The sequence below is a fragment of the Vulpes vulpes genome, chromosome 1 (genome assembly GCF_048418805.1).
Source record: "Vulpes vulpes isolate BD-2025 chromosome 1, VulVul3, whole genome shotgun sequence".
In the NCBI taxonomy this organism is placed as follows: Eukaryota; Metazoa; Chordata; class Mammalia; order Carnivora; family Canidae; genus Vulpes; species Vulpes vulpes.
In genome coordinates, this window is record NC_132780.1 from 193,123,704 (window position 1) to 193,138,386 (window position 14,683).

Consider the following 14,683-nt stretch of genomic DNA (forward strand, 5'->3'; position numbering starts at 1 on the left):
AGAGAGAGAGGCAGAGACACAGGCAGAGGGAGAAGCAGGCTCCCTGTGGGAGCCTGATACCGGACTTGATCCCAGGATCCCAGGATCCCAACCTGAGCCAAAGGCAGATGCTCAACCACTGAGGCACCTAGGTACTCCAGCAAACCTGTTTCAATCTCTTTTATCAGAGTTAATAAAATGTTAAAAATTTCAGGCAATAAAGGTAGAATGAAAATATGTGGTCTGTTTATAACTGCTAGTTACCATTATTTTCTAAGTAGCTATATCAATTAATGTCTCTACTAACAAAGTATTCAGGTGCTTAATTCCTTACACACTCACAAACACTGAGTATCAAACTTTTTAATCTTTGTGAATCTGACAGGGAAAAACAGTGATTTTTGTTTCAATTTGTCCATTTTTATGAATTCCAGCCTTTTTTCCCTTTTATTTACTAACCATCTCCATGTTTGTGTTGTATTATCTTCTGGACTTATAAGATCTTCACCTGATTTATTAAAAATTGGCTCTTCGGTTTGTATGTTTCAAATATTTTTGTGACTTTGGCATTTTCTTTCCTTTTTTTTTTAACTTTCGCATTTTCTTTAGACTTTATGGTAATTTTTTCCCACTGAAGAATTACGTTTTGTGCAGTCAAATATGTTTTTTGTTTATAGTTTCAGAGTTTGGAAACTTTTAGGAAGGTTTTCCTTGCTTGAAGACTAAATAATTTTTAAAAATTAGAAAAACAATAATTTAACATTATTATATTATTATTAATCAGCCATGACTGCCATCTATGTGTTAGGAATATGCTAAATGCTGGGGTAACATGAAGAAAATAGTCATCTGATTTATGTTTCATACCACACAGAGTACACAGTCTTCTGTTATCAGTATTACAAATAAGTAGAGAAAATGACGAGTCCATAATTTTATTCTTATTCATCAACTCACCTGTCACCCAGGAGGAACACTGCCCCAACAGCAGCTCATTCTCCTCCCTCTAGAAATGGTGTTGAGGGCAACACAAACTCAGAAGAGTCTAAAACCTACCAGTAAAACTTCAAGCCATATAGACAGCAGAATGGAAGCTGTGGATAACAGAGATGAGTAAATAAAATGCAGTGAAAGATGGAATAGGTCAAAATATGAAGGGAAAACAAAACAAACTTTTGATGGGGTTTTAAAAATTTTAGGGGCATCTGGGTGGCTCAGTCATTTAGGCGGCCACTTCTAATGATTTCTGCTCAGGTCATGATCTCAGGGTCCACATCCAGCTCTGAGATCAGCAGGGAGTCTGCTTGAGATTCTCTCTCTCCCTCTGCTCCTCACCCCACCTTCCGCACCTGTGCTTATGTTCTCTCTCTCTCTCCCCTAATAAATAAAACTATAAAAATCAGATAAAATAAAAAAATTAGTAGATATTCTGCAGCACTTTTTGTTAAGTGAGGTATTTTTTGTATTTTTAAATGATATTCCACTAATACTTTTCTTCCTTGAAATGTCACTTTACATAACTAAGTTAAAATTTTGATTTTCATGTTCTATGAAGAGTACTTTATAGTCTGCGCTACAGCTCACATCCTGAATTAGAGGTTGCAAAGAACTAATAATAAGGTATAGTCACTGTGAGATACAGTCCATGTTAAACTACTCTAAAAGTTACAAACTGAAAAATGTATGATTCTAATGTTTATTTTGGTCTGCTACATTTATGTTCCACTCAAGTTCAGCCATGCAAAGATTTATTTTTTTTTTTAATTTTTTTTTAAATTTATTTATGATAGTCATGGAGAGAGAGGAAGGCAGAGACATAGGCAGAGGGAGAAGCAGGCTCCATGCACCGGGAGCCCGACGTGGGATTCGATCCCAGGTCTCCAGGATCGCGCCCTGGGCCAAAGGCAGGCGCCAAACCGCTGCGCCACCCAGGGATCCCCATGCAAAGATTTAAAAGAATACTCTGTCCAAGGCGCTGGTGTGCTATAAATATGTACAAAGCTGGGCAAGGTAGTCTAGATGAATAGACAGGGAGAAAAGACAATGTGTTTGGCAAACTTGTTTCAATCTCATCTACCAGAGTTAACAAAAGATGTTGGGAATTTCAGGCAATGAAGGTAGAGTGAAAATATGTGATCTATTTATAACCGTTAGATGAGAAATAAGAGTCAGTTCTTGCTAAAACAACCAAGAAAGGTGAAGCATTAGTAAAGAAAATTCACCTAAATTTCTTTAAACTTAATAATTATGTTACATTATTACAGAGAAGTCTATACTTTGTAATATCATGTTTTATATATCCTACTTTTTTTGTATATAAGATTAAAATATTCTATCATTAAGATAATAAGTTATAAACTTATTTTCTCGGGAGTAGCTAGGGATGCTTGGAAACTTAGTAATACTTTAAAAAATTTTATTGAAGTATAGTTGACATATAACGTCATAGTAGTTTCAGGTGTACAAAACAGCAATGTGACAGTTCCATATTTTACACAGTGCTCACCACTCTAAGTATAGTTACCATTTGTCACCATAAACATTATAGTAATACTTTTTTGATTGATCACTTTTGCAACCAATTTTTTAAGTCAGGATTGGTGGAATAAAACTAAAGTCCATAGCCTTGTTTCCAAAAGGCTATAGTAGATGTTAGTAGTGCAATTTTATAAATGTAGCTCTCTTACTTGTTTTTCAAAATGTAGTTATTACATTTTAGCCTCACTTCTGCCTCTCTTGGCTATTAAATGATAAGTTTACTAAACATATCCACAGGTTATATCCATCAGTTATACCCTTAGGCCAAACAAAAGAGGTCACCTAACTCACTTTTGGTCCCTTAGGTAATTTACTCAGGTCCCATTATCTGACCTCAAAGTCAAGTTTATGAGAGAAAAACACAAACAATGTAAATCCCAGCAGTTTGGAGGTGAATTAAAAAGCTCCCAAGTCAGTACTTCGCTCAAATGTTAAATAATTCACTGTGGCATTATAGATACAAGCCTCCAGCAAAAGTTACACTTGAACAATTAAGGAAGCAAGAGCCAAACAAATGACTTCAGGGGTAGAGAAACAAATTAATGGTTTCTCAGAGTACTGTGCCAAATTACAGTTTCACATTAACAAGTGTGTAAAATACCCAAACAGCACCAATGACTTACTAGATCAAGTTTGATAATGGAAAATAGCCTGGAACAACACACCAGGATTACTGTTAAACTTAATTATGGATTCTGTACACTTGGGTATGAAACCCATTTATATTCTTTATAAAGTTTTTTATTCATAATGTACCACCTACTCTTTTGCAAAGTTCTTTTACAATTATTCCAAATAATCATCTGTCAAATATTATATTCTTATAAAGGATCAGAAAGTGATGCACCTGTTTCTTAGTGGCTAGATAAGAAATTCGAAACACAAGATCACATCACAACACTGTGTACATACGGATACTAGGACCCACGCAACACAAAGGGTACACACTATATCACTTACCAACTAGAAGACTTTAGACAATTCTTAATCTCACTATTTAGCTTCTTTTTATGCAAAATGGGGATAATTCCTTTATGCAACAAATATTTATTGAACATCTATTATGCATCAAATAGTACTTTCCAAGGCTTGTTTTTATTTTAGGATTAGAGATAATAAAAACATAGCTGGTGTTCATTAGAGGTATGTAGGGTTACCCAATTGCATGAGCAGAGGTCTGACTAATTAAATATTCACCAAAGTAGGCAGGCTGAAAATCAACAGTTCCTAAGGGAAATAGAGATACATGGGACATAGGGTGATATGAGATCCATTTGCTCTCCAAAAACAAGGTTATTGGTATTCATTATAGATCTTTATGTATTTTCTCTAGTTAATTCAACTAAACTCAGTCAAGGGCTTTCTCATAATATGGTAGTTTTGAGCTCTAATTTGAACAGGTTGGGGGGAAGGATGCAGACATATAAAAGATTTGCCAACTTGCTTTTCCATTCAGAAGTTTTTCAAAGACATACTTACAAGAAGATGACCTTTCTTCGAATACTAATTTAAAGGATAGTCTAACCTATATGGAAAATAAGTTCTTTGAATCAGACGAGAAAAGCAGAATGGAATCAAGAGAAAAACATATGAAATTTGGAAGGAAAAGATCTGTAGTTGGATCCTCAACTTGTCTCAACTGCCAGTTGTGCCACCTTGAAAAAAAAATCTCAAGATTTTTGGATCTCAGTTTGCTCAAGAGTAAAATAAGTATAACGACAACTCTTATCTACGGCGTTTTTGTAAGGATCAAACGAGATAACTGTAATAAAAATTCTCAGTAACCTACAAAACACTAAACAAATATAAATTACTTGAGAGTGAGTAGGAACTGAAAACAATCCCAAGGCATCCTTTCTAGCGAAGACATTTGCATGGGTAAATGGTAAAAGGTCTGCAAAATTATCCTGGCTGGAGGAAGAGTCATCTCAGCCACGACAATAATAATTTTACTCGTTAATAAGGAAGGATGACTAGACTTCGTAGCTGGAAAACAACAGCAGTTATCTCTAAATATTATATAAGAAAAAATGCATGGATAAGATTACTAGGAATAAAAAAACCCCTAGGATATGGATTAATTTTTAAAGCAAATATAGAAGATATATTAGCCATAAGTCAAATTTCCTAGAAATGCTTCCTTTTGTGAGGAAAATTTCCTTGTCACCCATGTTTTTATTTTCACATGCCAAAGTCCACCTGCATAGGCCAAACAGAGGCTCTACAGAGGCTTTTAACACAATGTCAAATACAATACTAAGTTAAAGTTATTGTTGATACACTGTTACTAAAAAATATGCACTGATTTAAAAAAAACTGAAAATTTTAAGTTTGTTTTATATTAAGCAAAAATGACATACTCACAAATTTGATTTTCAGTCTAAATGTGTAGGACAAAAAAATTTTTTGTAAAGATTTTATTCATTTGAGAGAGACAGTGAACGAAAGAGAAAGAGGATAAGCAGGAAAGGGAGAGGGGAAGCAGACTTCCTGCTGAGCAAGGAGCCTGACATGGGATTCAATCCCGATGTTATTTGGTGATGATGGTGGTAAGGGAGAATGGCTCATGACCTGAGCCGAAGGCAGATGCTTAACTGACTGAGCCACCCAAGTGCCCGAGAAAAAATGTCTTGTTCTAGTAAGTTTAGTAAAAACCTCTTCACCATAAAAATAAGCATAATAAAATAAATGACACAGCACTGAAGTACACTACTTCTCCTAAAATTATAGTTACATTGTTATTTTATAATTAGCTCTCATTTTGAATAGATTTAAAAATCACATATCCTGAACTGAGTCTCTATAGAGATATAATAACACCATGATGGTAAATGAGGGGTAGTAACGAATAGAAAAAAATAATTTTTTTTAAAGATTTTATTTATTTATTTATGAGAGACACAGAGACAGAGGCAGAGACCTGGGCAGAGGAAGAAGCATGCTCACAGAAGAAGCCTGATGCAGGACTCAATTCCAGACCTCGGGATCATACCCTGGGCCGAAGGCAGACACTCAACTGCTGAGCTACCCAGGCATCCCTGAATAGAAAATTTTAAATGCCCAGAAAAGAATGAAAGTTTTCAACACAAATGTATAGGAAAATTTACCAGTTATGTATGGAGCTGTAAAGTCTATCAGACTTGTTAAGAACAATAAAAATACATTTAAAAGGGGTGGGTGCCTGGCTGGCTCAGTCAGAAAAGTGTGTGACTCTTGATCTTGGATCATGAGTTCAAATCCTATACTGGGAGTAGAGATTGTTCAAACAAACAAACACACTTTTAAAAAAAGAACAGAACAATAAAAATACATTTTTAACTTAAAAAAATATATTAATTTATCCTTGAATCCAAGAATGACAAAGAACTAAGTAGTGATTTCCATTGACTACTGTTCAGTAAAAGGAAACACAATTTAGAAAGTGATGTCAAAAGTCTAAGTTTTTCTTACCATGAATAGATCCCACTGACCATGTCGTAGTTCTGACATGAAGCATTCATGCTGCTGGGCCCAGCTGCTTTAGAAATAAGTAGCACCACCAAGCCCCTCAACTGGAGGTTATGTCGGCTATCATGTACCAGCCCCCTGCCAACAAAGAAAGAAGAGGGTTAATATATTCTCACAGAATTAGTCAGATCAAGTTAGGAAATTGCTACAATTCACTCAGACTTCCAAAGTCAGAGAAAGACTTGTTGAAAGAAACAGAAGTGGGGAAAGAGCAAGCTAACAGGAGAAAGCAATGAGTTCAGTTAACAACCAGAGAAACCCATGGCTGCTTTTAAAAGTGACAGTCTCCAACTGTGAGGCCTCCTGATCTGGTTTCCTCCTCTTTCTGCATTTTCCTATGCTCTATGCCCTACACCTCACAATGTCAACCGTTTGCTCAACCCATAGTTGAGCTCAAACTGCTGTGTGGTATAGCTGATAGTAACTGAAATACAAATTGTATGGCTTGGATGGAGTGATGTTATTTGGTGATGATGGTGGTAAGGGAGAGTGATAAAAAATGATTTCTGCCTTCACAGGTAGAGAAAATGCTCAGAGAATTAAAGTGACAAATCCAAATGACTTAAAAATTTATTTGATAAGTGATATGGAAATGTATGCCATCAGCAAGTCTTGCCATCTCCTATTATTTATGGAAAGCATTATCATTCTAGACAACAATATGGCTTTAACTTAGCATGTCATTTTATTTTTGCGATGAGTATTGAATTTTCATAATTTCTACTATAACTAAGGCCAGGAATACATTGGTTTTTTTTTTTTTTCTCAAAGTACTGCAAATGGTTGTCATATAAGAACTAAATGGCATTGAGAGAGACAGAGAGAGAGACACAGAGAGAGAGAGAGAGAGAGAGAAAGAAAGAGAAAGAAAGAAACAAACTATGGGCAATGTATTATAATAAATTAACATTTAGAACAATGCTCACGAGCACTAATCAAATAGATATGCATACATAAATAACATAAATATAGTTCTTGAATGTAGTGAAAAAAATCATTAAAATTTGTATCATACTTCATTAAATTATTAAGCCTTTCTTGGTAAATTCTGAATAAGGAATTAAATGAATTAAGCTAACATAGCCAAAATTAATGAGTTAGTTCACTACTTAAGAAAAATCTTTGCCCCTCAATGCTTCGAAAAAGAAATTTAAAAAAGAGCCCCTCTGTACCCTCATTGGTTTCAAAATAAGGCAGATCTTGAGGCTCTCTGCAAAGGAACAGATATAGCTCTTTCTCTAATTATATTTTCAATCCTCTAAGTGATCGTCAGCAAGTTTGAGAGGTTAGTAATTTTTTAAAAAGAAGTTCTAATTTTCTAGGAAAAAGAGGCTAATCTATAGTAATTAAATTATATCATAAGAGAAACAAATAATCATCAGAAATATCCAAAGCTTTTCATGGTCATGTAGCTTTCTAGTTAGGCCCTGTAGACCTGAACTGCAGAGAGGCTGGGAAAGACTCTATTTTGGACCAAGTAAAAAAAATGGGAACAGGAGCACTTTCTAAGTTTTTTACTCTGATTTACAAATTTTAACTTTTGCTGCTAGACCTTATTAATGTATTGCCTAAGGTGAATCTTTACTCATCCTGTTTTAGATAATAATATTAAAGAGAAGGTCTGAATTGGCTCTTTTTTTAAAAAAAAAAGATTTTATTGGGATGCCTGGGTACCTTTGTGGTTGAGCCTCTGTCTTTGGCTCAGGTCCTGGTCCTGGGGTCCTGGGATCGAGTCTCTCATTGGGCTCCCTGCATGGAGCCTGCTTCTCCCTCTGCCTGTGCCTCTGCCTCTCTCTGTGTCTCTCGTGAATAAATAAATAAAAAAATCTTAAAAATATATTTTATTTATCTATTTGAAGAAAGAGAAAGCATGAGGGAGAGGGAGAAGCAGGTTCCCTGTTGAGCAGAGTCCAATGTGGGCTCACTCCCAGGACTCCTGGGATCATGACCTGAGCCGAAGGCAGATGCTTAACCACTGAGCCACCCAGGCGCCTCATGAATTGGTTCTTAATTCTATAAAGGGAAAAGAGGAAGGTGAGGTTGTGTGTATGCATGTGTTTTGGAGGTTGAGCCTGGTTAGGGATGAAGGATTTGATGACACAGTAAGAACTCCAAGAGGCATGAGAAAAGTCTGACTCCATCATGCTGATGAAATACCTCTGGCAACAGTTTTACATCTTCCTCGGAGTTCTCAAGAGATGAGACCTTTCACAGGAGACACACTCACAAATGAAGAAGAACAGCAACAACAGCAGGAAATCCTTAAATAGTGCTTCACACATGCCAGGAACCATTCTAAGGATTTACTAAATATTAACTAAATTAATTCACAGCAACTCTAAGAGGGAAGTCCCATGATTATCCTGATTTTGCAGATGAATGAGGAGAATGAGGCACACAGAGAGATCAAGCAACTTGCTCATTGCTGGAGGGCAGTAGGGCCGTGATGAAGCCAACATCTGAACCCAGGCCAACTGGATCTAGAATCTGTATACACGCTTAACCATTATGCTATAGTGACCCTCGAATCTGCTTCATCTCATGTACAAAACTATTTGCGAGGTAAAATTGAAGAGTGCAGCTTTAGAAACAGGTTTTCAAAAGAATCCTTTTCCCATTCACTAGTTGTATGACTTGGAGACTATTACCTCCTCTATAAAATAAGGTTAATAACGTCTACTTTTTTTTTTAAAGATTTTATTTATTTATTTGAGAGAGAAAGAGCACGAGGGAAGGGGAAGGGACAGAAGGAGAGAGAGAGAGAAGCAGACTCCCCACTGAGCAGGGGGTCAATGCAATTTGGGGCTTAATCCCAGGACCCTGAGATCATGACCCGAGCTGAAGGCATTTAACCGAATGTGCCACTGAGGTGCTCCAACAATCTCTACTTTCCATTGTCATTTTGTGGAAGAGGCAACAAGAGTAAATAAAGTAAATAACACTGTGGAAGCACATGGTAGGTGATCACGTAATCAGAAAATTACATTCTATCCTTATTACTTTTTTGTCACCTATTTTTTTCTCAACTTGTATTTTTTTTTCTTTCTTCTAGTTCATTTCTCCTATCCCTATCTCTCAACATCTAGCTCACTCTACCAGCATACATAATCTATAAATTTCCTTTTCTACCTCCCAAAATAACGAAAGTTAAGGAATTCTTCCCACACACCCCACCTCCTGCAAACATCATCATACGTCACTGAAACACTTGCCACTTTCAGAATGCATTCCAAAAAGGTCAGGAAGAGAAACTGTAGTGGACTGGTTGATGGAAATCAAGAGAACCAGTCAGAAAAGCACATCTTCTGACAGTGGTTCACAACCCAGAAAACAAATTGACAGCTTAAGTAAATTAAAAGAACTGCTTCCAAACACCACTTCTTTAAATTTACTTCATTAACAACCTTAAAAAAACAGTACCAAAATAAACTGATAATGTCCCCAGCTCAAAAATCAGCTCGCAACCAAAAGAGAATATGAAATTTTGCTTCTGAGCATAAAAAGAAATCCCTAGGATTCTATATTATAGAGCTAAGATGTTTCATATAGTCCAGGCTGTACTTGGCCCGAAACAGCATGAGTTCTCAGTGCCTCTGAGGGTGAAATTACACTGCCATATGCATGCCTGAAGAAAAAGCTATGGATGCTAGCTTGGATAACGGCTAAGTTGGTGTTCTTGGCAAGCTAAGTTGGTCCAAGCAAAAATGTAGTGAATGCTTATTGTATGGTAGGCATGGTGTAAACAAGAGTGGATGACATGATGAGCACTGGTGAGCTGTGGTCTTCCTTCTTGTGGATAATACAGTCTGGATTAAAAATCCCAATGAAATATGGCATGGGATATACAAGGGCTGTGGCAGCATAAAGAAGGGGCAACTAACTAGAGGCAAAGAGAGGTGAAAGAGACCTCCCTGAGACCTAAAGGATGAGGAGGAAGTAGCCAGGGGAGCCAAAGCTGGGAGGGAAGTGAAGGGGGGAAAAAAGTGTTCCAAAGAAGAAACAATAAGGGCAAAGGTTCGAAGGAAAGACAGGAGGACACGGCTATTTCCAGAACCAAAATGGCAGGAGCACAGTGTATGAATGGAAGAATTGGGTGAAATGAAAGCTAGAGGAACACCTGAGAGCAGTCTATTCGTCTGAAAGGGCTCCATCTTGGTAGGAGATAGAGTTACTGCAGAAACTGACACTACTGGATAAAAATATGAAAATATAGCAGGCCAATTGTGACTTAACATGAAGAAATTAAAAGAAAAAGTGCCCTCTGGTGATGCTAAGTCTCCTTGTTAACAGAGATGTTTGGGAACGTGCACAGCCTCTGACATATGCATTGACGAGAAGCCGGGACTATTTGACATCTGAAGTTTTTTCTTACTCTGATTTTTTATGATCTCACCTCACTTATCTAATTACCTAATACTCTACAATAGGTATAACAGGCACAAAAATTAGAACAATCCTTTATTGTCACCAAAATTACAGTGTCATGAATGAAAGCAATATTTATTACCCTGTCATCTTCACCATTGAAGTTTTACAGAATTGTGTTCCTTTTAGCTAAGGTAAACTAAAACTTCATACAGAGTGAATACCTTCTATAAATTAGTCACTGTGCTAGCTACAGATCAAGTGCGAGCAAAACCAGGCATGGGGCTTGTGGGCTTGCTAGTGGAAGAGACTGGAAATAAGGAAAGAATCACAAAGAAATGTAAAATTATAATGGCAATAAATGCCACAAACATAAGCACTGTGATGTGAGTGTTTATAACAGGGGAACTGACCTAGTGAGGAAAGTCAGAGGCTTCCTTGAGGAAGTGATGACAGAGTTGACAGCCAAAGGAAGAATAGATATAAAAGGGGTTAGTGGGAAGAGAACAGACAAGGGTATATCTGCAGCACAAATACAGGCATAGGTGAGGCTGAGGGCACTGCACAAAGTGAGGCTGGAGACAGAAAGGACTAGACCACACAGGTCGGAAGGCCATGTAAGACTTCTGCTTTTTACCCAAAGAGCAGTGTGAAGCCACTGTAGTTTTTATTAAGCAGCTGATGACACAATCAGTTATTTTATTTTATTTTATTTTAAAGATTTTATTTATTTATTCATGAGAGACACGGGGTGGGGGGCAGAGAGAGAGAGATTGGCAGAGACACAGGCAGAGGGAGAAGCAGACTCCATGCAGGGAGCCCGACGTGGGACTCAATCCCGGGACTCCAGGATCAGGCCCTGGGCCGAAGGCAGGCGCTAAACTGCTGAGCCACCCAGGGATCCCCATAATTAGATATTTTTTTAAAAGCCCACAAAGGGGATCCCTGGGTGGCTCAGTGGCTTAGCACCTGCCTTTGGCTCAGGGCGTGATCCTGGAGTCCCGGGATTGAGTCCCGCGTCAGGCTCCTGGCATGGAGCCTGCTTCTCCCTCCTCCTGTGTCTCTGCCTCTCTCTCTCTCTATCATAAATAAATAAATCTTTTTAAAAAATTAAAAAAAAAAAAGCCCACAAAAAGGGACGCCTGGGTGGCTCAGTGGTTGAGCATCTGCCTTTGGCCCAGGGTGTGATCCTGGAGTTTCGGGATCGAGTCCCACATTGGGGTCCTGTGAGGAGTCTGCTTTTCCCTCTGCCTGTGTCTCTGCTTTCTCTGTGTCTCTCATGAATAAATAAAATATTTTTTAAAAACCCACAAAAATCTTGTCATCAGTGGAAAAAATGACTTGCATGAAGGGGAAGGAGGAAAACAAAGAAAATGGGTATGAGGAGAGCTGTTAGGAGGCTTTTACAATAGTCAATGAGAAATATGGGGTTAGCATGGTAGACTGACTAGAAAGGTACCAAAACTAAAGTAATATTTCAATTCAATTTAAATACATGTTGGATATTACATACTCCTGGAAAATAAGCTAATATGGATATAGCACTAATTTTAAATACTATCATGCTGAAAAGTCTGTAGTTGAATTTTAGGGCAGAGTCGGCGGGAGGGGGGACACTTAGCCCCCTCCAAAATTCTGCTCTAGATCTACAACAGATGGAAACAGCAAACACACACTAATATTCTAATAGCTACACATTTCATGATGGACATAAGGATTGAATAGGCCAAACTTTGTGCAACTCAGCTCTATATCTTTCTCACATTATAGTTTATGGTTAACAGCATTTCTCACTGCATCATCATATCTTTCCACTACCACTACCTTCCTCCCAATCCTGTATTTCAAATCCTCAAATCACAGCTATATCACTTTTTTTTTTTAAGGGAGGGAGAGGGGTTAAGGGAGAGAAAGTGAGGGAATCTTAAGCAGGCTCCATGCCCAGCACAGAGCTTGATGTGGGACTTGATCTCATGACCCTGCGATCATGACCTGAGCCAAAATCAAGAGTCAGAAGTTTAATGGACTGAGCTACCCAGGTGCCCCAGCACCTTTCCATATATCCTCTAAAATTCCATTTCTTCAACATATATGTACCAAACATGAGAGGTATACAAAGAAATAAGTGGTATAATAAGAGTTATAATAATAGGTTCAAAATATGGCTAAAGTGAATAGAAGCAACAGATATCAAAAGTAGTAGAGCAACAAAAAGCTTTCAGTACATAAAGGAAGAAAGAAAACTGCTTCTTGCCACAGGTGCTCCTCACAGTAGAGGGGGCATTCAGACTGAGCTTGAGAGCTGGTCAGATTTCTCTGACCAGAGAATGGAGGTAGGACTGGAATGGAGTTAATGGAATGGAAAGAAGGGTATTTGAGGAGAAAAAAACAGGTTGTGCATGATAAGAAGGTAGAAGAATGAGGAGCAGATTCTGGAGCTGTGGGGCTACCCATTTGGGCAATATGTGAAGATGAACAAGCCCAGAAAAAAGATAGTCTAAAGAATGAAGGGCCTTGAAAGTCAGGTTTAGAGTTGGGACGTTATTCTGCAGGCAATCTGAAGGCAGGGATGGTTTGTCAGCAAGGGAGTAATGTGATTAGAGCTAAAGACTAAAACTGTTACTCTGGGCCTAATACTGTTACTCTGGCAGTAGCATGTTGGGTGCAATGGAAAGGAGATGGAAGATTAGTTAGGAGTAGCTTCTTCCAATAGTCCAGGTGGGAGATAATGAGAGCCTAAATTAGGGCAGTGGCAGCAGTGACGGCAAAGAAGAGCTGAATGATGGCCACAGCAAGAAGGTGGAACAGGCTAGTCTGGCCAGCTGACTGCATGAGGGGAGACCCTCATGCACTGAAGGAAAGATAAGGGCTGAATATGAGGTTCAAACCTGTTTCCTGGAGGTGATGATGCTAGGATTCATGGGGATTGGAAGAAAAAGGAGAGTTAATGGGGAATTAATGAGCTCAGTTTTGGACATGTTAACTTTGAATGCAAGAAAGAGTTCCAGATGGAGATGCCCAGCAGGTAGCTGGAGATGTTATGGCTACAGATTTGGGATGCATCTTCAAAGAGGTGATGGCTGAATTAGTACGATTGATGGATGAGTTTTTAAGGAGAGAAGAAAGAAAAAAGAGGGAAGGGAAGGGATGAGAAGAGAAAAGGACTCTTGGAGAATTCCTTTACTTAGGGATGGAGGAATGATGAGTAATCAACACGAAGGAACACAGTATGTCCACAAAACAAGTAAAAGGGGTTTCCAGATACCCAGAAAGAAGTGTGAACATGCATGCACAATGGAGACAGAGAACTTTAGCAGTGCAGTACACAGAAACTAGGACCAGTAGTTGACCCTTCCACTGCTTTTTATGATACTTATTATAAACCCCTAGGTTTCATTCACACTTAAAACACTGAATAATAAAAATGATAGCAACAATACAATGACTTCAAAGTGCTATAATGCCAGGCATGTGCTATCTTCCATGTATATACTTGAATTCTCAGAAAGCCCATGTAAGGTAACTGGTCGGTATCTTTTGACAGAAAAGGAAAATTAGAAAAAAAGGCTGAGAAAGGTTAAATACTTACTAGTCACACTAGTCAATTAGTAATGGAAGTACCAAGATCTACGTGATATTTGGACCCCAAAGTCTAGGCTCACTCACGCTTTCCAGGCTTGCTATTACTGAATTATTTGCTCACAGGTACTACCTCACAAGCCTGTGAAAACCTTGAAGGTACCCAGGCTTGTCATCTTTGGATGCCCTGCACCTAGCAGAGTAACTGACATAGAACAGGTCTCCCAAAAAATATAAGAAGAGAGAATAAATAGCTTCAAGAAGTAGAACAGCAGATTCTCCATCTCACACATCCCACCCAAACAGCCCCATTACTATTCCCGACTTTCCCCATTTCTCCTGTTCTCCATTTGCTGCATTCAGCCAGTCATCTCTGCATTTGGAGTCACTCTTCCTAAATCAGAGTGTATTCTTTAAAAGTGACAGCCACAAAGGAGAAAAGCCCCAACACACTCTAAAGAACATGCTGAGATTTTCATGCTATACTAGAAAGTTACTGTACAGGAGAATTATACCACATTGAAGGACATACTCCTCAAGTTTTAAATAGAACTCAATTTATTGGTGTGTTTATGTGTTTTGTTTCCTCATTTAGGAGCACTGAATTCATTGCTGCATCAGTTCCCCTGAGAGAAGGCTGTCCTCACTTTGAGCAGAAGGTAGGGATTAGTTCCAGATGGAGAGTTGAGGTAGGATGGCGGAATTGGGGCACGAG

General features: G+C 38.2%; 1 protein-coding gene across 1 annotated transcript in view; it reads right to left on the reverse strand.

The window, feature by feature from the left end:
- The window catches only part of PDSS2 (decaprenyl diphosphate synthase subunit 2), a 253,935-nt gene that overhangs the window by 140,022 nt on the left and 99,230 nt on the right, over positions 1-14,683 (reverse strand). Inside the window, exon 2 of the mRNA XM_026005773.2 lies at positions 5,968-6,102. Within this exon, the coding sequence (XP_025861558.1) occupies positions 5,968-6,102 (135 nt within the window). The remainder of the gene's footprint in view (positions 1-5,967; positions 6,103-14,683) is intronic.